This window comes from Sebastes umbrosus, chromosome 2 (assembly GCF_015220745.1).
Source record: "Sebastes umbrosus isolate fSebUmb1 chromosome 2, fSebUmb1.pri, whole genome shotgun sequence".
Classification (NCBI taxonomy): Eukaryota; Metazoa; Chordata; class Actinopteri; order Perciformes; family Sebastidae; genus Sebastes; species Sebastes umbrosus.
Window position 1 is genome coordinate 24293838 of NC_051270.1, and position 22198 is coordinate 24316035.

The following is a 22198-nucleotide window of genomic DNA, read 5'->3' on the forward strand; positions in this document are numbered from 1 at the left end:
ATTTATATGCTTGCTAATCAGAGTGAAGGCAAAATTTCATTGTTAAATGGTCACATATCCAGGCTAGCGAAATTTGCTTTTGGTACAGGTTGTGTAGGGCATGGTTTCAACATTTTATGTCAGTACAGGGTAAAATTACATTACTATAGGCCAGTTAAACCAAGGATGTCCTGTATGAGGTCTGGGAGATGCATTTTAAAACAACAGCCGTGCAATAAATTATAATCGAAATTCAAAGTTTTAACTCCACTCATGTCTTTAATGCAAACGATATTTCAGAAGTTGTTGCGGACTCAGTTTTAAAGCAAGTGTGAAGATACTGGCGTCATATAAAAGAGAAAACTTAAGGAATCCAATGGTACCAACCATGTCATACTAGCTTGGCCATTTTCAAAGGGGTCCCTTGACCTGAAAATGGGTTCTATGGGTACTCCACAGATGTGCCCACTTTATGATAATCACATGCAGTTTGGGGCAATCATAGTCAAGTCAGCACACTGACAGCTGTTGTTGCCTGTTGGGCTTGAGTTTGCCATATTATAATTTGAGCATATTTTTATATTGTAGACCACTTACACACCAAAAACTGACAATAACTGCACTATACTGTACACTGACTGTGCAATATCATTATCATTATTACTACTCAGGTGTAATTCATACTGTGCAATATTTTCAGGTGGAATTTCATGTCATTCTCACTGTTCAATATCATTTTCCACTTGTGCAATTTTGTTAATAGTCTGTTTATTGTCAATACTGTATATACTGCTCCTTTTTTATACTTCCTTCTATTTAAGATGATGCATCTTGTTTTGTGCACTATCCCCTTTGCTGCTGTACACTGCAAATTTCCCCACTGCAGGACTAATAAAAGAATATCTTATCTTATCTTATTTAGTCCATCCTCATTTATATAAATAAATATAATAAAGCATCTAAACCAGGTGTACCTAATAAAATGGCAACTAAGTGCATACAGGTGATAGTAGCTAGGTGGCAGTTTATCTCTTAACGTTACATTGACTTAATAACGACATCATAACATTACATGTCAAACGTGCCTAGTACGTTAACTACTCTATTGTCAGAAAAAAGTCACTGTGCAAGAAACGAGATGGTGTTTTAACTTAGAAAAGTGCGACTTAACATGTTAGCATACATATTTGAATACAAAGCAGCAACGTTAAGTTGGCAGGAGTTAGCTACAACAGCTAGCAACAGCTAGCATTAGCTAGCACAACTTCCAACGGTTAGTTAGCGTGTGTGTTTATGGCTTACCTTCAGTAACGATTTTCTTTCATTTCACGCAACCTACAGATACGTTTTCTGATGAGACACAAGCAGCTCGTATTGTAAACAGTAAAAGTCGCTAGTGAAGCGTAGAGGTAGAGAGATAGCCGGTCACAGGCAGATAGCCGGTGGTCATAGCTAGCACCACGAAGCGCCAATATTTTGAAAAAGCAGCCCTCTTCCTCTCTCGCAGCTGATTGGACGAGAGGCGCCGGTCAGTGGGCGGTACCATGGTGACCATGGTGACGCGCCGGACATGCTGCTGCTGCTGAAGGTGGAGCTCATCTCTGGTACACTACGGTAAGAAAGCTTACTGTTAACCTTCCAGAGGTGTACACACGTTTCTCTCCGTCACAGCCCACCTTAGCTTAACATGTTTAAATGTAACTTGAGTGTCCTTATGCCTAGCTATTCGTGAATTCGTTCCACAGTTCGTGTAAGTTATCCAACATGGTAGCATAGCAACAATATCTATTGCAAGCCCAGCCACTGCTGCTATAATAACGTTAAAGCTACTACACACACGTGATAAAGAGCAACCTATGGGTTACTAAACGTTGCATAACACTTCTTTTCCATCCCCAAGATATAGCTACGCCAAACACACCTTTAATCATGTTGTTAAGTGTGAGCATGTGTAAGGTTAGCTCTGGTGTTTTTAGCAAGATAGCTAGCTAACTTGCTTCACACCAAAGCTGTGATTTTTGTGTGGTACAACACAAATCCCCATAATACTACACAGAAATAAGTACATCAGTAATATGTAAATCATCAATGAAAAATACTCCTAGTTTTTAACAGGGACGGGTTGTTTATAGACTTATATGTCATGAGAAAGCGGTACTATTAAAGGTCCCATATCATGCTCATTTTCAGGTTCATACTTGTATTTTGTGTTTCTACTAAAACATGTTTACATGCTGTAATGTTGAAAAAAACAACTTTATTTCCCTCATACTGTCAGCCTGAATATGCCTGTATTTACCCTCTGTCTGAAACGCTCCGTTTTAGCACATTCTGACGGAATTGCAACAGAATTGCGTTGCTAGGCAACAGCTTGGGTCCATGTGTACTTCCTGTCAGCTGATGACATTTACATACACTGCAACCAGGAAATAAACTGGGACACATTTAGAAAGTTTACGTTTAAAATTGTGTCAAGGGTCCAAATATTGTATATTCGTGACATCACTAATGGGCAGAGATCCTGACTGCTTGTTTCAAATGCAAAGTTTCTGAATACGGGCTGTGTGTATTTCCCTGTGGATTGAGTGTTTCGATACTTTCACACTATTTATATAGGACTTAAGCCTGCTTTATAATAAAAAAAACATGAAAATCTCACTTTTTTATGATATGGCACCTTTAAGTTGTAACGATGTCACAGATAAAAAATAATCACAATATGATTCATAAGTTAATATAAGTATGCTCAAAACAGTCCATCATTCATTCTCTTCTCTGCTCTTCTGGTAAAGGATAGCTTACCTTACCTGAAAGATGTAATATTTTTGATTTACATCTAGATGCACGCACCGGTAATGTAATAATAATGTGTATACAAAGTTGATTTGGATTCCTGTAAGGTACAGCAGCTATGACACACAATCTGACAGCAATCATGCATCGTCACTCAATAATACAATGTTTTATTGCCATCTCTTCAAATACTAATGTTTTGCTGCCATTGAAGGTTTGCTTTGCGTTCACCAATGCCATGCGCAAACCTGTTGAATTCCTTCAGCTCCTGCATATATTTCTATTTCATTGGATCATGCGTCACTAACCGAGCTCTAATTTTCAATGCATCCTGTTGCCAGGAAACACCTGAATACCTTTTTAGCCATGTGGCTCACTGTGGGCAGTATTGTTCATGTAGAATGCCAAAATGCTGAACTAATTAGCCAAAGATGTACCACTCGTATTGTGGGTGTGGTGGTGATGCAGTGTGGGAGTCACAGATGTGTGCTGTTAGAAGAGTTCAACCTTCAGAGTGATCTCGAACGGCTTGTTAAAACTGTGATGCCCTCTTGTTTTGGTTGGACACCCCAGGTTGGAGACCAGCTGCTTATGTCAATTGAAAATTCTCCTCCCGTCTGGAAATATCAAAGCTACTTTGTAAGGCTGCAGCACAAGATATCTGCAAATTTGCACTCATGATTTAGGCTTAATATTTTTGTTATTCCAAATACTAGCATAGTAACTACAAACATTTAGTTGTTTTCAAATCAGCAGTCACCTGTCACTTTAAGTCCATCACAATCTTACTTTGACTTTCAAAATACTCACCCATATTCAACAGTATTAAAAACCCTGCTCCCTGGCTTAAACACGTTGTTACACTATGGTTACACTGGTAAATACTATGTTTCTGCTTATATCATCACATAACTTTGCTCTTGTTTTCTCCATAGATCGTCATAAGAATCATGATGTTTTCTGTGCGCTCCAACCCAATGTTACGGAAAGCAAATCTGGCTGTGTGGAGAGCATGGAGGTCATGGAAGTTAAGCTTGCACTCTTCTACAGTTTGTGCATCTTCTGGTTCTGGTCCCCTGGACAGATCTGATGAACTGTCTTCTGTTTCAACCAAAAAGCCTCCTCACACGCCTGTCATGCTCAAAGAGGTGCTTCATTACTTAGACATCCAGCCAGGTCAGGTACGTTTGCATCTTCGTTATTTTTGTAAGCTTTTGAAAGAAAGTTAAAGTGGAGCTATTATGTTTCTTTTCAAGTGCATACTTGTATTTTGGATTTCTACTAGAACATGTTAAGTTTTTTAAACTTTTTTTTTTAATGTTCAAAAAACGATTTATTTTCCTCATACCAGCTGTGCTACAGCACCTCTTTTCACCTTCTGTCTGAAACGCTCTGTTCAAGCTCATGCACCTCCCTTTCTGAAAAGCCCAGTCTGCTCTGATTGGGCAGCTGGCCCACTCTGTTGTGATTGGTCAACTGAACCAAACTCTTTGGACTCTGCTCCAGCTCCGCTCTAACTAGCTTTGTTTGAGGGCGTGCCAAACTAGCCGTTATGCATATGTGTTACTTAGTGACATCACCCCGTTACGGAAGAAAAGGCGGGACTTCTGGCAAGGCGTTTTAGACAGTTCAGGAGCAGTGTTTCTGTAGGGTAGAGTAACTCCCTTTGGCTGGACTTTATAACTTTGCAGACCTTTTACATGCACAAAAAAGTATATAACTCACAAAAGGAAAGGGAAAAAGCACAAAAACATAATAGGTCCCCTTTAATGTTATTTTTAATAAGTCAAAGATTCATTAAGATGAATTGAGTGCTGTGTAACTCACCCAAAAGCAATGGTGTAATTTTACTTTTTTGTTATTACCATTATTACCAATATAATGTGTTCACCCACTGATGTATTTCCACATTAGAAAGCTCCTAGAGTGTGTTCAGACTGTAGGCAAATCTGATGTGCTTGTACATTGAATCTCAAGGACTGACTGCCCTCACTGATTTTAGCAAGCGATTAGGTTGTATTTGTATTTTCAGGCATTGTTATCCTGTCTGGCTTGGTTGCTGTGGTAATGGCATAGGCATGCAAACTCATACTGAGAGGTGTTTCTTATGTTAAGTCCCTCTAATGTGTGTCAGAACATTTGAAACACCTATGAATGTCATACATTTTGACACCACCACCAACAACGGTCTCAAAAAGGACTGATGAGTTGAATCAACACCTCCCTGACAGCATCAATGTATATTATAAGCTCCACAAAGATAACATGTATTGCCGGTCTGTTGTATTAGTTTAGTAACAAAGCCATTATTTGGTTTTGGATTGGATTAAAAAATAAACAACACCAGTGTTAAGAAATTAATTTCCAAATGTGTGCATTATAACACCTCAATAGTATGTCATTGCAATCTGAAGATAACTATTAGAAATCTTTACTGTTCTCTTTACGGAGATGTTTGTCGCCAAGGTAAAAATTCAGTTCACACTCTATATCACAACTTGTTGTTATAAAGGCGCAGATGAATTGGACAGGGTGCCAGCAGCTTGGCTTTCACTTAATGTATGTACTACCAGGACAGATGGGCATGAGTCAAAAGCCTTCTGGCGTGGCAGGCAGCATAGGAGGGTGAAGTGATGCCCCCTCCCCCCCCCCTATATAATGCATGGTCAAGACAGGTGGGGGCCATGGGTCAACAACTTAGTCAGGAACTGCGCCACTGTAAGGCTGTTGGCAGGACACAGGGTGCTGCGTCGCTCCTGCCTGAACTTTAGCACCTCTAAACTCCTCCGCTGCCCGCCCATTTGCCAACTGTCCCAAGACAGCTTGCCAATCAGATGCTATTAAAAACAGTTTGATGGATTTTGTTTTTTTGTACAGTACATGCTGTGGACCTCACTTAGTGTGACTCTCTGTGGAAATGTTGTATGATTACATTCAGAAGTCGTGTTTTAAATGTTTGCTTCACTGCAGATAATTTATTTATTTATATGATGACACATGTGTAGTTCTCTATTCACAGCAACATAACAACCTTATTAGGGTGCTGACATGTTGCCATATTACGCATTCATATAGCTAAATTATAAAGACAGCCGCCTGCTCAGTCAGGCAATCAGAAATTTGACATGACTCCCTGATGGAGCTGTCATTTAAGCAGTCAAATTTGTGGTGGTTAAGTGATGGTGTCACTAACAGATCAGTTGCTGTGAGGAGGAAAACCTGATATCAGACAAATGTCCACTGAAATTGCGGAGGGCAGTGAGAATTTGAATGACTATTGTAAAATAATCACCAAAATGTAATTGCTCTTGCCAGCTGAAGCAGAGTATGTATGAATGGAGCACTTGAGCGATGATGGGTGTCAGAGCATATACTGCAGTTACACCAAAGTGTGTAAATGGAGCCTTTCAGTGCCCTGCTGCCTCCCACACAGGACGTCTGACTGGAAATGTGTATACAGGTAGCTAATTTGAACTGGTAGCCTGCATGCACTACATTTTCACAGTTTTACAAATAACCACAATGCTTATTGGATCTGGATTGATAGTTCGTCCTTTTTCTTCACTGAAAGTTTACATTCACTTAACAAGGAAGTACACATACTCCATATCCTTTAATTGACTTAAAGGAACAGTGAAATGGCTTTGAGACAGTTTTCTTAATTGGTTTGATGTGTTTCTCTATGAAGAAATCATGCTAGAACAGGACTTAAAATGTAAAGTGGGAAATGATTTTTAGCCATGCTAGCTACATGGCTCTAGGGATAATAATGTCAGTCAGTTGGTCCTTCACTTTGGTCTCAACCATAGACTGGATATAAGAAGTGGACGTTGTCACCGTGACGTCATCAGTTTTTGACAGTTGAAATGCAGCACCACATGGAAGTGAAAGCAGCGCTCTGTTTATTCAAAATGTGAAATTACAATAACAATATTTTAGCCCTAAAATCTATGAATAATCGTGAGGAATAATCGTGATCTCAATATTGATCAAAATATTCGTGATTATCATTTTGGCACAAAACTTGTACAGACATTTATGGTTCCCAGATGATGTATCCTAATAACATTCGTGATTCTCTGACTTTTCTTTTAGTGCCTCCATGAGGAGACATTTGGGATTTTGAGAGAAATGTTGAAACATTTCTTGGGATGTATTAACATTAAATTAGACTCTTAATTATAAGACGCTCAGGTCCCCCTCAGGACCATCATTGTGATTGTCATTGTGAGCATGTTAGCATGCTGACGTTAGCATTTAGCTCAAATCACTGCAGTGCCTATAAGTGCAGCCTCACAGAGCTGCTAGATTGGCTGTAGACTCTTAGTTAACACCTCGTTAACATGTTTTATCCCATGCAGGTTTGCACCGCATGTTTGAGTCTTTGACAGAGGAGAAAGGAGCTACTGACGCCAAAAATACACAGCATACACATTACTGCTACTATTTTTAGTTAGCTCTAGGATTACTGAAGGCCAATAGATTTGATGTGATCATTAGGGATGGCAAAAGTTAAGATCATATTTTTATTTACATGTCATTTTGGTGTTCTCCATTGTGGAAAATATGTTTGCAAATAGGAAATGAGAAAGCCAAGGTTTTTGATTCACTGGTTAATTCATTCGTTGACGCACATCGAGCTTACAGAAAGAGAGAGTGAAATAGCACACAGCAGGGATAGGGACACAACGTTACAAAACTGGAAACACGTTTTTTTTTTTTCAGTTTGATGCATGTTTTCAGGAAATTTGACTTTTGTTGGTTTTGACAGTTCTTAGGATTTAATTTTCATGTCTTCTAAGCATTTTGAGGCTACAGTTGTCGCCATCTTTGTTGTGTACAGTTACCATGGTTACATGGGTCGTTTTCATCTACAGTGAGGTTAGTTGTAAAGGCACTGTTTACTGGCTCACACACACACATACACAGTGTCCGTGTCACTGAAGCTGGATTCACTCACTTGTTACTAAAATACAGTTCATTTTCTGGGTTTAGCTTGAGAGGAGAGGCTAATACGCTACATAATGTAGTGATATTTCTTCTACAGGAAGATTTAGATGGTTGACTGATCTATACATTCCATCATAGTTCTCATTTTCAATGGTTTCTTTTTATTTAGTTGTAGTCTCATTTTCGGTGGGAAAAAAAGGTTATCATAAATATTTTAAGTCATAGTTTTTTTGTTGACAAAGTCAACACTAGTAAACACAGGCCCAGGTTAGCTAAGTAATTGTAAAATGAATACCCAAACTGTCCATTGTAAACATCCATCACAGTTTACCAACTGATGTCTTGGTTCAACTTTGACCCACTTGCCATGATTTTATTGTGACACTTATAATGACAGGAAACCTTCACCTCTGGGATTACCTCGAAATAAAGTGGCTGATCTGGGTAAGCCGTTGGCTGGTTTATATCCTGTGTGATCATCTGATCATTCATGGTTCTTTCCCTGTTGGACCTATATTTAGCCATGTTGCCACGTTCAACAGTTACTCTGGGTACAATGTTATCATTCAGCTACAAAAATAAAACCCACTTTGTGATCGTAGACTGTATATAAGAAATGGATATAGTCACCGTGACATCACCCATTGGTTTGTGGACTGCCGTTTTGAAACCTCAACTTCGGTATTGTGGCCGTCGCCATCTTGTTTTTTTGCAACCAGAAGTTATACGAGTAGGTGGAGTTACAACCCAACACTGTATAAGACATTTTTAGGCAACCAAAATGTTACAATTAACTTTCATGAACTGAAAACACACTGTGAAAGGGTTAAAGTTGTAAAACAAAAACAAGGACAACTCCCAGACCGGACACCGCCGTGGTAATGACCTGTCATTCACAAGGTAGCCACGCCCTAAAGCATACCCTACTTTATGGTCTATTTGACTCTAAATGGGACCATAATTTACTAAATGAACATCATGCTGTATTGAAGAATACTTGAAACTAGTGATTGAGACCATAAACTCATGTTTACAATGTTTACTGAGGTAATAAATCAAGTGAAGTAGGGTCATTTTCTCATTGACTTCTATACAATCAGACTTCTTTTTGCAACCAGAGGAGTCGCCCCTGCTGGCTATTAGAAAGAATGCAAGTTTAAGGCACTTCAGCATTGGCTTCACTTCTCAGAACTGGAGGTTGCCGCCTGGTTGTGATAAACCGTAATTTTATTTTTAATAATGTCAAAGTGTCTTTCAGAATGTATTATTCTAATTGTCCACCAGATAGAGATGTTTACAGTCAAGACTTGGGAGTGACTACTTAGTTTTATCTTGGGAGGTCAATGAGAGCTGGAGGGACTCAACTGGACAGTCCGCGAAGACAGTGACAGTTCAATGCTCAGTGGAATTGGCAGACCCTGTAAACTACAGCGAGACATTTAATTTAATAGAGTTTAAATAGAGTTTTCAAACTTTGCCACTCAGCAACAATAATAGGTTTGTGTTTTCTTTGTTATAATGCTTTCATGAAACCTCCTCTTGAACTCGCTAATACTCATGGTTAAGTAAGAGAATTGTGCTGAAAAGGACGAAGCATGAGGAGTCCTCCTCTGGCGCAGGCTGCTTGCGTAGGGGACCTCCTCTAGAATAGATTAATGAGCCATCAGCTGAGAGTCCAGGGGAAAAACCCTGTGCTGCTGTAGAAGGAGAAACGAGCTGCCTACTCTTACATTTCAGTCTCAACACACTCCCCCTTGTGGAATTAATGAGGCCATAAGTGTTAAACCTACTTTTTTGGATCAATACCAGTGTCTTTCAACAATCAACTCATTTTTGAGTAGGATTAGGTGGATTTGTTTTTCCTCACAATTATAGGCTTGAAGATATGTTAGTATTAATGTTGAATGAATGAAGTCGTTTTATAGTTTTTAATTAAAGTTAAACTATTTTTAATTTTTTTATTGCATTTGTATAATTATGTTGCTGAAATGCGAGCATCACCAAAGGCATCATGTCAGACAGAAATTTCCATATACACATTTCATCCTGTTCACAGTCACTGGTGGTTTCTGTTTAACCCTTGTTTAGTTAGTTTAGTCTTAGGATGAAATGATTAGTCTATTTAATTCAATTCGGGTCATCTAAACAAATCCGAAGGCAACATCAATAAACAATAAAACACTCCTAAAAGTTTAAACTCTACTTAAGACCACCAAAGCACTGGAATTTTGAATTCCGGGGTCATCACGAAGCATTAATGCCAGCTTATGTAGAAAGCAGGTGGCCGCTGATGTGGAGCTTGCACACAATAAATAGCAAAAAACCAGGCTAGGCTCATGATGACAAAGGAAATCTAGCACAAAAATACAGCAAAACAGGCAAACCACAAATCACAGGTGTTGTAGCTTGTTAAGGCCCTGAACCACAGCAGACTGAGTTGAGTGCTGCATTTTTCACTTCCCCTGTTATTTGGGTTATTTGGCTGGCTGTAATTCGGACACATGAAGAGGCACTCTGTTCTATGGATAGATGACCACAAAACACAGCAGCCAGCTGCTGCTTGTCAATGTTTTCTTTTTTGCATTTTTAGATTCAAGATAGAACACAGACTAGTAAAAGTAGTGTGTGTGACGTGAAAACGTAGTTACCATCTGTTTTATCTGTCATTTCCCCATTTTTACATTAAATGTGTTTTTTGTGGTATTTATAGCGTATGGAGGTTGTCAGGGAGGAAAAAACACATCAATATTTGATGCAAGTTAATCCAGCATATCTTCAAATGTGTCCCCTATCAGAGTGCTAATGTCAGCGGAGGATAATCTTTTACCGGGTACTGAGTGTACCAGCTTGTAAAGAGGGGCATATATGGGGTTAATATGATCTTGTCTCCTTAAATTAGTTTGAAGTCTTACAGCTAAATTTTAGGGCCAGCTGAGGTGAGAAATGACTCTCTAAGTCTACAGTACAGTGAGCACCATGTACTTTTGTGCAAGTATATTTAGAAACTTGATATTCAATCTACAATCTACATGTATTGTAAACTGACAGGCAGAAATTGAAGGGAATTTAAATAAGTGTGATATATACTGCAGCATTTTAAACGTACACTATTTCAGAAAATAGGTCCTTTTTTGGTGAGCAACATTTGTGTTATAACTTATATTCCCAGCTTCAGCCAGGTGAAGCGCTGTTGTGACTACAAGCAAAGGGGTAATATAATCTTGTCTCTTCAAATTAGTTAAAAGCCTTGCAGTTGCTGTTTGGGCTGTGCAGCTGAAGTCAAGAAATGGCTTTAGAAGTAAATATGAAGTGCAGGGAGTTCCAGTTATTAGTTAAGCTGTATGTCTAAACGGATGTCTTTGCATCTTTTATTTTTGTAAATAACTGTGTAAAACTGTTAAGACAGGCGCTCCAGTCAATGTCTCATAAGACATACAACTGGTATTTTCTGAATGTTCCAAGAGTTTCTTGTAATCTTTTATTTTTTTATTTTCAATTTCAACTGCAATCCGTAGGTATTTGTAGGTACTAAAATGTGATATTCAATTGTTGAAAGTCACACATGCTTAAGATTGACATTTTATTTACACTAATCTGACAACACATATTGAAGTTGTTCTGTAGTGATCCTTTAAAAAGGTGCAACAGACAGTAACTCATCTGTCATATATAATGCACAGACAAAACACTATCTCTATTATCTGGAACAAGCAACTTATTCTTTTCTCTGTACTACATTTGCCACCACAACCTCTTCTGGGTCTTTAATGTTTTTTCTTTTTTTTTTTTTTCTTTACACTCCTTTTTTGGGAGCACTGAGTAGTGAAAGAGGAGGCTGGTAAATAATTGATCCTTGTAATTAAACACTCCAGCCAGGGATGCTGGGGCTGATTGACGGCCAGATATTAGGCCCTTGTCTCGTAAGGTTGCAAGTTTAGTCTGAGGTTATCAGTGGCCAGAAGAGTCTTTCTCCCTCCCTGCCTCATTACTTTCATGAGTAGAACATTTCATAGCGGAGCGGTGGGTGGGGGTGTGGTGTGAAGACAGTCTGGGACTTCATTAGCCAAATGGGGTGCCTCCGTCTACAGAGCGCCAAATCGTTCAGCCTTGCTGAGCAGACAACCCCTTTGTGGGTGCTTCACCACACTGTCTTGTAGAGTTGTTTTAGCCCTTTCGTCTTACACATTCTTCAGCTTCGGCTTCACTTGAACAACAACTTAAACAAATAAAGCAACCCTTCCGGCGCCTACCTGAGCTGATGGTGTCATAGCTTAGTTCAAGTAAACCTCCCTCCCAACCTCCAAACTATGTTTGCTCACTTTTCCAGTTTTGTTACATTGCTCACAAAGCTGTATATCTCACAGTTTACAGTACAGTATATTGTCCAATAAAGCTTAAATGCGCCTATAAAAGTAAATACTCTCTGAAATGTTGCACTTTATTAATGTTTGATTGAATTTACCATAACAACATTGACTTTGTGTTTGTGTGTGTTTATTTGTGTGTGTGAGAGAGAGAGGGCGGGTGTGAGAGAGAAATCTCTTTACAACTGATGCATGCACATAACAGTGCACGACACAGGGGCAAACCGGAGAGGAGTGCTGCTACAACATCAATTATTGAGTTATATTTGCATGTAGCTTTAATAACAATTATTGAAATTGTATAACTCTATACTCACATGCATCCAATATTGCTAAACGTAAAAAATAAGCTGGAACCCATCCTCGACGCTGAATTGATACTATTACAGCAGGTTTTATTGCAATATTTACATTTGTTCCTGGTGTGTGAGTGTGGGTATGCTAATGAGATACATGCCCTGTGGACAGCTGGATTTAGATGACTCATTCCTGCAACACATCTTCAATTGGTGTTTGTGTGAGGTCCAACTGCATTATCTCAGCGGTCTTTCTTTTAAATATGTTCAGGATAATTATATAGCAAAACATTCATCATTTAGTCTAGTTACTGTCTATCACCGTTACTGTTTAGGTAAATGGATTGTGATTTTGATTCCTATTTTTCTGATTCTGTTTTTTCAACAAATGGTTCCACTTCTTGTCATATAATTAGATTATGAAAATGTGCTGATAGCAAAAGATACCGATATTTTCAATTGATTTAGACTAGCAGAACGGCTGATCTGTCACAAATGTTTAAACATTTTGGTGTTATTTATTGTTTTTGTAAAACAGCAAAATAGAAGAAAAACAAAACTATTGGCCATGCACAAGGTGAATATTTTGCACTTTTTTGTAACTAATTTTGACGCCCTAGCATTAACTGATTCTGAAAATGTGAATTTTTATACCTTGCTGCAGTAAATTGTTTGTTATGTTTGACATGCTTCCTCTCTTGCATGAAATTGTGTTTAACAGCGTTATCATTTTGTCGTATCACTAAAGTCTACTTCGGAGCCCAGCCACACTTACAAGCGCTACAACCAGGCTGCCATATTGTAAACACTAAAGATGTGTGGTGATGCGCCTGGAAGCGGTGATGTAGATAAGGGTGACCTGATCTGCAAACACCAGCCAACACACTCTTGCTTTTTGTGCAATGTCATCAAAGGTGCGGCCCATTTCACAAAAGCGATTTGTGAGCACGGCTGCTTACACACAGATCGCAAATGGTGGCAGCGCTGTGTTTCAGAAATGAATGTTGCTCTCAAATTGCAGACACATTTGCGAGTCCTACCGGGCTCTCACCTGCTCATGAGCTGCAAGTATGGTAGTTGTTTTCACGATTGAAAGAGGTCAAAATCAGCAAGAGGAAATGATCTCATCTTGTAAATTGCAGCTTGCACATGTGGTGAAATGGGCCCCTGGCTCAACTTTTGACACCACGCAATGCAATGTCATCAGGCAAGGTGCTGCGTTGTCCAGAATACATGCAAGTTATATGCAAACGGGGTAATTCTAACCTTTACCTGATTGTCAAGATGGAGGAAAATGATTGCCGTCGACTTTCCAGTTGTAAAAAATATTATAAACCCGGGTGTTGTGACCAATTTAATGTGGAGGTAATTTAAAACGGGATTTCTCTACCTCATATTTCTCACGTTGTGTTCCTGCATCTTAATGATCTTTATTAAACTGCTGTTACACCTTTTCTGATAAAAGTCAGTTGCAGTGACCTTATCTGTGTAACCAACATTATCTATATTCCCAGCAGCATCCAGATGAAGCGCTGTTGTTCTCAGCTGGAGTGCTCCCACTCCTTGCCTACTCTGTTTCCTGACTAATTTGGCAGGGAAGAGCATGTCCGCTCGACACTACATGACACAACTGACCTAAACCAGCAGCAGAAATTTCCTCCCTTCCTTCTCACTGTTCCTACACCATGTCTACCTCCACAGTTTAACCGGAGTGTCCCTGCTCGGACTCGATGATTCTATATAAACTATATTGCAGACACCTTGCTTAACATGAATGTCTGCTTGGGTCTTCTTGAAAACAACAATGGCCACAATCTTCTCCCTTCGCAAGCATTTGAAGGAAAGCCTTTCTGAGGACCATTGCATCAGTTCTAACATTAAGTCCCATGAGATTTGCATCATCTTCTGGTCAGTACACAACTCTAACCAAGCCGACGGTCAGCCGTTGGCCAGTATGGGGCCATCAGTGAGCTTCTCTCTCCCTTGTTTTTGCAGTGTGTCCTCCACCGTTGGCTCTAGTCTTCCCGTTTTGGAGTTTTTTTGGCTGATTCAGTGTGTGGAACCCATCGGTGAGAGAAATCACTCTGATTGGCTTAAGTGCACAAGAAGAGAAACGGAATTGAGGAAAGCAAGCCGACGAGTAAAGTCAAGAGGGTACACACAGAGGGCTCATCTCATCTGATCATTCCAATACACAAATATTTTCACAACAACATGGCCATCTGGAATGAAGCTAAGTGCTGAGTGAGAGTGGTGAAAACGGTCGGCAAACGCTGCTTTGTTTCATGTAAGTATCATAACAACGGCTTGTATATCCGCAGTTCATCGGTCTTCCGGTTTCCCTTTTTGAATGCCGAATACAGACTACTAAATTTGTGCACTGATGATGATACCAGTCATGGAAAGGCCCAGGGCAACTTTATCAAAGATCTGTAAATACAGCGCTGCACTACGAAGCTTCCCTACGAAGCTTCCCTACGAAGCTTCCCTCAGAGCCCACCACCTCCCCCAAGCCACATCCACTGCCCCCACCCCATTCCCTAGTTCCTTTCATTTCATATTGTATTGTCAACCCAGTCTTCAAACTACTGGAAGCATCCTCTTAAATGCCTCTAGAAGTCTTTTCCCCTTCCACCACGAAGCCTTCATTTAGCTTGACTCCTCTTTGCACTCCCTAATGGACTTGGCCCTGTTCTTCTTTTGTCTTCCTTTAGTGCCATGAAATTCACCTTCAGGAGAGGAAGTCCTCTTTCCTGATGCTTCTTTACATTTTGTGAATATAGTTAGATGATTCCACCCCCTCTTTTCAGTTTCATTTTTGCTTTCTCTCGGGCTTTATATAGTTGCATTGTTTCCTTGGCACACTGTATTGACAGTAGTGTCACACTGAAGAGAAGTCTTTCAGAGCAGTGAAGAAGAGCAATGAAGCATGTAATCATTTTGAATAGATCCACTGCATCATATTTGACCTTAATTCTTGTTTCCTGTTAAAACAAAGAAATAGCCTTTTGGCATTTCTGTCACAGTTTGTGGCGTTTCCTGTCCACTGGAAGTTAGCAGTCTATATTTTGTATTTTAACGACGACGCATTTGTAGGCAAGTCAGAATAACAGCGTATGAGGGCAGACAACCAGATTGAAAACAAGGAGTTTCTATTTTCAGTTGAGACAGGCCTCTTGAGGAAAAAAACAGCATTGGTAGTTCAAACTGCTTAAAACGGCTTATGTTTACCTCTAGTGCTAAAGATAGAGCTAGTGTGACGTACAAGGCAGCAAAATGTCGTAGAGGGGAGTGGCAATATGCAGTTGAGACCAGGGTTTGCATCTCCTCTCCTACCCACACTCAATGTTGGTTTCTTTAACTATGAAGGTGATCTTTCTCTAACTGTAGTGCACACCTAGTGTTACTACAGACAGGGTAAAAAGTCAAAGGACATTAGCAGGTATGTGCCCATCCAGGGAGCAAAATAGTTGACGTGCATTGACGATGGGAAATGGGACAGTAGTGTATACCAGTGCTCGTTCATCCGTGATAACACACATCAAGACTGTCTCCACCACTGACCTTGTGTGTTGTCCTTAAGACAAGAGTGCTTTTCCTGCAGTGAGTGAGCAGCTTCCTGGTTAGCGTCAGACCAGTATCAAGAGTAATATATTTGTAATTTATGGGAGCGTAATGATCTTCTTAAAGATCCTCTCTAGACATGTTTTGAAGAAATTCAGGGAAGGACCAGGAAACTGCTGTAAGGGGAGGTGCAAGAAAGCACTCTTGTCTTAAGGACAACACACATGGTCAGTGGTGGAGTCATTCTTGATGTGCGTTATCACGGATGGACAACATTTTTTGAAGAAATAAAAAAAATGTCAAGATTCCGTACGTCCCATTCTCGTGAATGTGATATCTCAGGAATGCATTGAGGGAATTTCATTACATCTGGCGCAAACGTCCACTTGGACTCGAGGATGAACTGACAAGAATTTGGTGGTCAAAGGTCACTGTGACCTCACGTCCACTTCATTCTTGTGAACGCGATATCTCGCGAGGGAATTTCTACAAATTTGGCATAAATGTCCACTTGGACTCAAGGATGAACTGATTCCATTCCTATGCCAATTATGACAATTTCACACAAATGTCTAATAGGATAAAATTATGTAATGATGACATTTTGGACAAACATAAACTGCACCTTGACTGGTTGGTAGAGACATACAACCACAAAAAAAGTTCAATTACTTCTGTCAAAATTCTTAAAATTACATTTACACCTTCTCCTTCATTGAAAACCAGAATCTAGGAATATGCTAATATTTTTTGTTCAAACGTTAACAGTTGTCTCCTACTTCACTGAAAAATAAATTGTCAGTGTTTGTGATGGAGGATTCATGTTTCTACATCACACTTGTGTAAGTTGAATACTGGGCCACGATTGGCATCCAAACTAGTTGTGATGTCACATAATCATGTTCGTACACGTGTTAAACTGAGATTTAAGGTGAGCAGATGAACATGAAAACTGCCACCTAGTGTCAAACTCTGCACATGCGTCATTCTGCACAGTGAAACTCAAACATCCAAGAGAAGAAACCATAAGCAAAACTGAATTTTTGAGTGGAGGAGGACTTTAAGGTTGCAGCAGTAAGTTTGCCAAGGCTTTCCTTTGCCTTGTAAATAATAGACTGATATAATAATGTCTGAGTTTGTTAAAGTAAAATGCCAAATAAAATGCAGAAATATAGTCCCCTTGGGTATTTACATACAAGCTCAGTTGTGATTCGAGTCGACTAAACAAAGTAATGAGGAGGATTTCACACACCGTAACCCTCTTGCCCCTATTTTCAACCCCAAACTAACCTGCTCGACTGTGGGAAACGTTAATTTGATTATCATGAATGACTGTCTCCCACAGCTGCAGAGCACAGAAGTGAGGCTGATGTAAGAGTGTGTATCCTGCACCCACAATGCTGAGTATACAGAAGAATCTGTTTTGTGAATTAGGTGTCATTTTTCATAATATTTTAGGTATTATATCCTTATAGTTTAGATTGTTCTAGTTCTAGTTAGGCTGATATAACATGTTGAAAATGTACGTTAGTGCCTACATTTTAGCAGACTCAGCACCTTCCTGATGTTTTAATAAACATAAACATTAAACTCTGACATTGTTATAATTAAACACATATTTATATTTAGGATTTATTTTTAACAGCTACTGGATGTTTGTTGTAATGCACCTGCAAATTTGACTCATGATGTTACTCACAATAAATTTGCTTGTTAAAGTCTGCATTCAGTTTTATGTGGAAATGAATCTTTCCAGCAGAGAAAATGTAGCTCAGTAAATCTCCAACCTGCAAGACAAAAACAGACAGTTTGGCTGGGGGGGTGGGGGTGGAGAGTGATGACTCATGCACACAGTAGAGGTCCCTCCCTTTCCATTTCTTTCAGTGTCCAATCAGTTCTTTCCCAGCTGTCACTCATTGCCTCCAAATCAGATCCCCACAATGCTTTGCCATCCCCTGCAAATCACTTTATTTGCAAAGGTTTAGAACTTGCGAGGTGAATAAAAATGCCACAATCACATCATTTTGACACACTTTTGATTGTTGCTTGATAATGCGATTACCTTACAGTGCAGATGAGAATCCTCTGTATTGAGAATGTTTTGTTCATGCAGTGGCCACAAATTCAGCAGAAACACACATGAATGCGACAGAAGAGATTTTAAATTTGCTACTTTAAGCACATTGAACTATGTTTTAATTTTTACAGAAAAGAGTCTAATACTTCATCAAAATAGTTCTCCGAGAAGCTAGATGAATTCATCATTTTTTAAATGTAATTACTTTCAGATTACTTTTTCAGAACACAAGCAAGCCTATGAGGCGGCAGAAAGACTAATCGTTGCCTTGGATTGCCCACGTACAGTAAATATTGAGTTATTGGCTCATAGTTTCAGAGAAGATACAAGCGCCTGCTATCCCTGTTCCTCCAGGGATCTCCTCAGCACCACCGTGGTGTAAGAGCCAGTCTCAGGACTCCTTCAAGTGGGCGGATGCTTGACATGGGCTTTATGAGCTTTATGTAGAGGAGGACAGGGACTGGGGTTTTCCTCTTTGCAGTCAGATTTTTATTGAAAACTATAACAATGTAACCATAGAACAAAGGCAGAGCTAGCGTAAATTATCTGAATGTGGTGGTGAGAAAGAAAAAAAGTACATAAAGGAGAAGAAGGAAGAAAATGTGAGGGCGTTGAAGATGTTGTGATGTTTGACTTGGGGTGAGTAGAGTGAGAGGAGGTTACATTACAATATTACAAGACGCTTCATAATATATCAGCAGCCATATATGGAGAGCTTTGAAACTACTCACTTTAAAAACCATTAATCCATAAAGTTTAGGCTCCAAAAAGATGACAAAAAAAAGGAAGAAAATAAAAAAATAAAATAATCCAATGTCTAATGGTAGAAGAGTGAGATCGTTTTTACTGAATAGCATTCATAGTGTTCCCGTTATGGTCGGCTACTACAGTGCACGTTTGGTCTTTGGGGATACTGAGCATCAGTAGATCATTCAAGATCATAATCACCATGGTTGTCACCGCCACTGATGTCAATTCAAATTCTTTTGATGCAAGGTTACTCAAAATTGAGCAATACATCAAGTAAAGGAAGTTGCTAAGGAGGGTCTGGTGTTTTTTGATGGCGCTGACAACATCTAGGAAGAACTCCAGAGGCTGGGATAACGTCTATCTTCACGTCCACCTTCTTGTTATAGGGTGATGTTGACACTCAAGCTACACAATCTGGGGCTTGCAAGGGAATTAAAGCAATAGTTTTAAAAATCATTCCAGTAAGACAAACAACCACCCAAACATCCATTAAATTAGGAGCCATTAAGGCTTCTAGCTTGGCATCCCACTTTAGTGATTGTGACCCTAAATAGTGATAAAGTGATACGCAATCAGGGCTCTAAACTCTTGACTGATTCCACTGACATTTTAGTTGGTAACACTAGCAGGTAATTTGGGTGCGACAATGCTGCTTCTGCAGACTGATTCCAAACCATAAATTTATTTAAATAGACAAAGTTTCAATACCAGTTGGATTTCTGTCCATTTATAATCAATGGGCTGGTTAACCATCAAATCTTCCCAGCTGACTGCCGTTTTCCTGTTGGCTTGCCCCTCAATATAATATAGTACTGAGTAGTATTATTGCAATAGTACTGAATTGCAATAGATTGTCCAGGTATACCTAATAAAGTGGCCTCTGAGTGTACGTATGCACAGTAAAAAAACATCAGCAGTAGTATTAGCAGTTTCGTGAAATTAAAAGCCATAGTTTTATCTCAACGTATCCTCATACAACGGTTCATATGACACTTTACTTATTATTCGTTATTACGTTATTCCTCATTTTTCGTGCGTTTTCCTACAAATGTCCAGCAACACGTGACGCACGGGTCAATTTCTGCTCCTTTTTTTTTTCCAAAATAAACTTTTGTCTTCACAGGAAACAACTTGGTTAGGTATAGGCAACAAAACTACTTTGTTTGGTTTAGGAAAAGATCGCGGTTTGGGTTAGTGCGGAAGTTATGTGACAAAAAAATCATTGTTGACTTCTGGTTTCACATGGGGGTACAAACACCAGTCTCCTGGGTGAAAGTTCGGTGTTTTTAGATCCACCCATCCACCCTGAACTCCTCCCTACGTGGTATTTGTCTTTCTTTATACTTCCTGGTTCATAGTTACATGGATTACATAAAAATGTATTTTGTGGGATAGATACAAATTACAATGCTTTACTTTTCACAAGTATAGCTAGACGGTGTATGAGAACAGCCGGTTGATGTTCATGTGTCAAGTTTTGTTGACGTGTGTCTCTGATTTTTTTAGCTGCCACCCCAGTTCAGTGAGAGTGAGTGGTATTTGTGTTGTGGTGCTCATTCCATAAGGGACCATGTTGAGTATCCTCTGACAGCTCCCACATACCTGGCTGTCCAGGATCAGCACCTTGGACAGCGATCATGGCACCCTTATGTACAAAATGTAAAAAATGATCCACCTGAGCTTAAAGCAGGAGGATCCATTGGTAGTCTTGAACCTTTACCAGAGCTGATCATAATATTATTTTACATTAATTAAGTTTTCAGTTCACTGTACCGTGGTTGTCATCCCGGAGTCTTCAGATAGATGCAGTCTCATTAACCAGAGCCCCTGCTTGTGCCCCTATTGGAAAAATACAAGAGTGGGTCAATATATCATTAAAGAAATATACACATAGCTCTAACAGTTTCAAATTGGCTCCTTGTAGCTTTGCTTGCACGCCATTAAAATCTATCTTTTAAAAAAAAAAATCACATTTGCAGGATGTTTAAAGGAGTTATTTTTTGCCTTTGCTCAAGTATCCTGCTGCTATTTTGTCAAATTAAATTCAGTTTATGGCAGTTTCATCCCCTGTTTATCTGTCCTCATCCCAGTGACCAGCAGATCAGTCACATAATCATGCAGTTCATGTGTAGTATACTCAGGTAGAATCATGATCACAGTCTTCTTACAGTAAATAGAGAGATTTTGTGTTTGTGTTTGTTAAAGTCGAGCCGTGGGGTTGCCCATAAATTAGCATTACAGTGCCGTCTGACAGGTAGTGAGCTAGTAGAGGTGTCTTGTTGAAATATCTTCGCTTCTGTGTTGTTTCTTTCATGGATTTTTTATTTATGGACTTTTCATTCTTCTGGAGGCCCCCATTATTTTATTGAATGAGGATTTCCTTTCCTCACAATCTATAATAATGGCAAACCAGGGACTAGCTTGGATAGCAGTGGGTTTCCCTCTACTTTTCTAAACAGGACATTTCATTGTGTATTATGGTTTACATGCCTGTAGTGTAGGGTTGGGCAATATATCGATATTAGGGCTGTCCATCGATTAAAATATGTAATCGCGATAATTGCATGATTGTCCATAGTTAATGTGGTTAATCGCACATTTTGTATCTGTTCAAAATGTACCTTAAAGGGAGATTTTTCAAGTATTTAATACTGTTATCAATATGGGAGTGGGCATATATGCTGCTTTATGCAAATGTATGTATATATTCATAATTGGAAATCCATTAACAACACAAAACAATGACAAATATTGTCCAGAAACCCTCACAGGTACTGCATTTAGCATAAAAATGTGCTTGAATCATAACATGGCAAACTCAAGCCCAACAGGCAACAACAGCTGTCAGTGTGTCAGTGTGCTGACTTGACTATGACTTGCCACAAACTGCATGTGATTATCATAAAGTGGGCATGTCTGTAAAGGGGAGACTCGTGGGTACCCATAGAACCCATTTTCATTCACATATCTTGAGGTCAAAGACCAAGGGACCCCTTTGAAAATGGACATGCCAGTTTTTCCTCGCCAAAATGTTGCGCAAGTTTGGAGCGTTATTTAACCTCCTTCGTGATGAGCTAGTATGACATGGTTGGTACCAATTCTTTGAATTCCTTGGGTTTTTGTAGTTTATTATATCAGTATCTTCACTTAAGCTTTAAAACTGAGCGCACTATAGCCTAAAAAGTTGCGATAATGCGTTAAAGAAATTAGTGACGTTAAAAGGAATTTGCATTAACGCATTATTATCACATTAACTTTTACAGCACTAATCGATATTATATTGATAGCGTAATATGAGACCAGATATTGTCTTGTCCAGATATCGTAATATGGCATAAGTCTTCTGTTCTAGCTGTTCTATTATTTGTATTTACCCACTTGGTCATTACATTACTGATGATTATTTATCAAAAATCTCATTGTGT

At 39.3% G+C, this 22198-nt stretch overlaps 2 protein-coding genes across 4 annotated transcripts in view; one reads left to right on the forward strand and one right to left on the reverse strand.

Annotated features, from left to right (window-relative positions):
• The window catches only part of kif18a (kinesin family member 18A), a 34190-nt gene extending 32741 nt beyond the window's left edge, over positions 1 to 1449 (reverse strand). For both annotated transcript variants that reach the window (XM_037749346.1, XM_037749336.1), the window contains exon 1: positions 1282 to 1449. The gene's annotated coding sequence lies outside the window, so the exon portion shown is untranslated. The remainder of the gene's footprint in view (positions 1 to 1281) is intronic.
• An 8-nt stretch (positions 1450 to 1457) lies between these two features.
• mettl15 (methyltransferase like 15) overlaps positions 1458 to 22198 on the forward strand; it is a 52102-nt gene continuing 31361 nt past the window's right edge. The window contains exons 1-2 of one of the 2 annotated variants that reach the window (XM_037749370.1): positions 1458 to 1593; positions 3708 to 3953. In XM_037749370.1, coding sequence (XP_037605298.1) covers positions 3723 to 3953 — 231 coding nt within the window. In that variant the 5' untranslated portion in view covers positions 1458 to 1593; positions 3708 to 3722. Of the gene's footprint in view, positions 1594 to 3217; positions 3412 to 3707; positions 3954 to 22198 lie in introns of those variants that run through there. The other variant, XM_037749361.1, reaches the window with a different exon arrangement.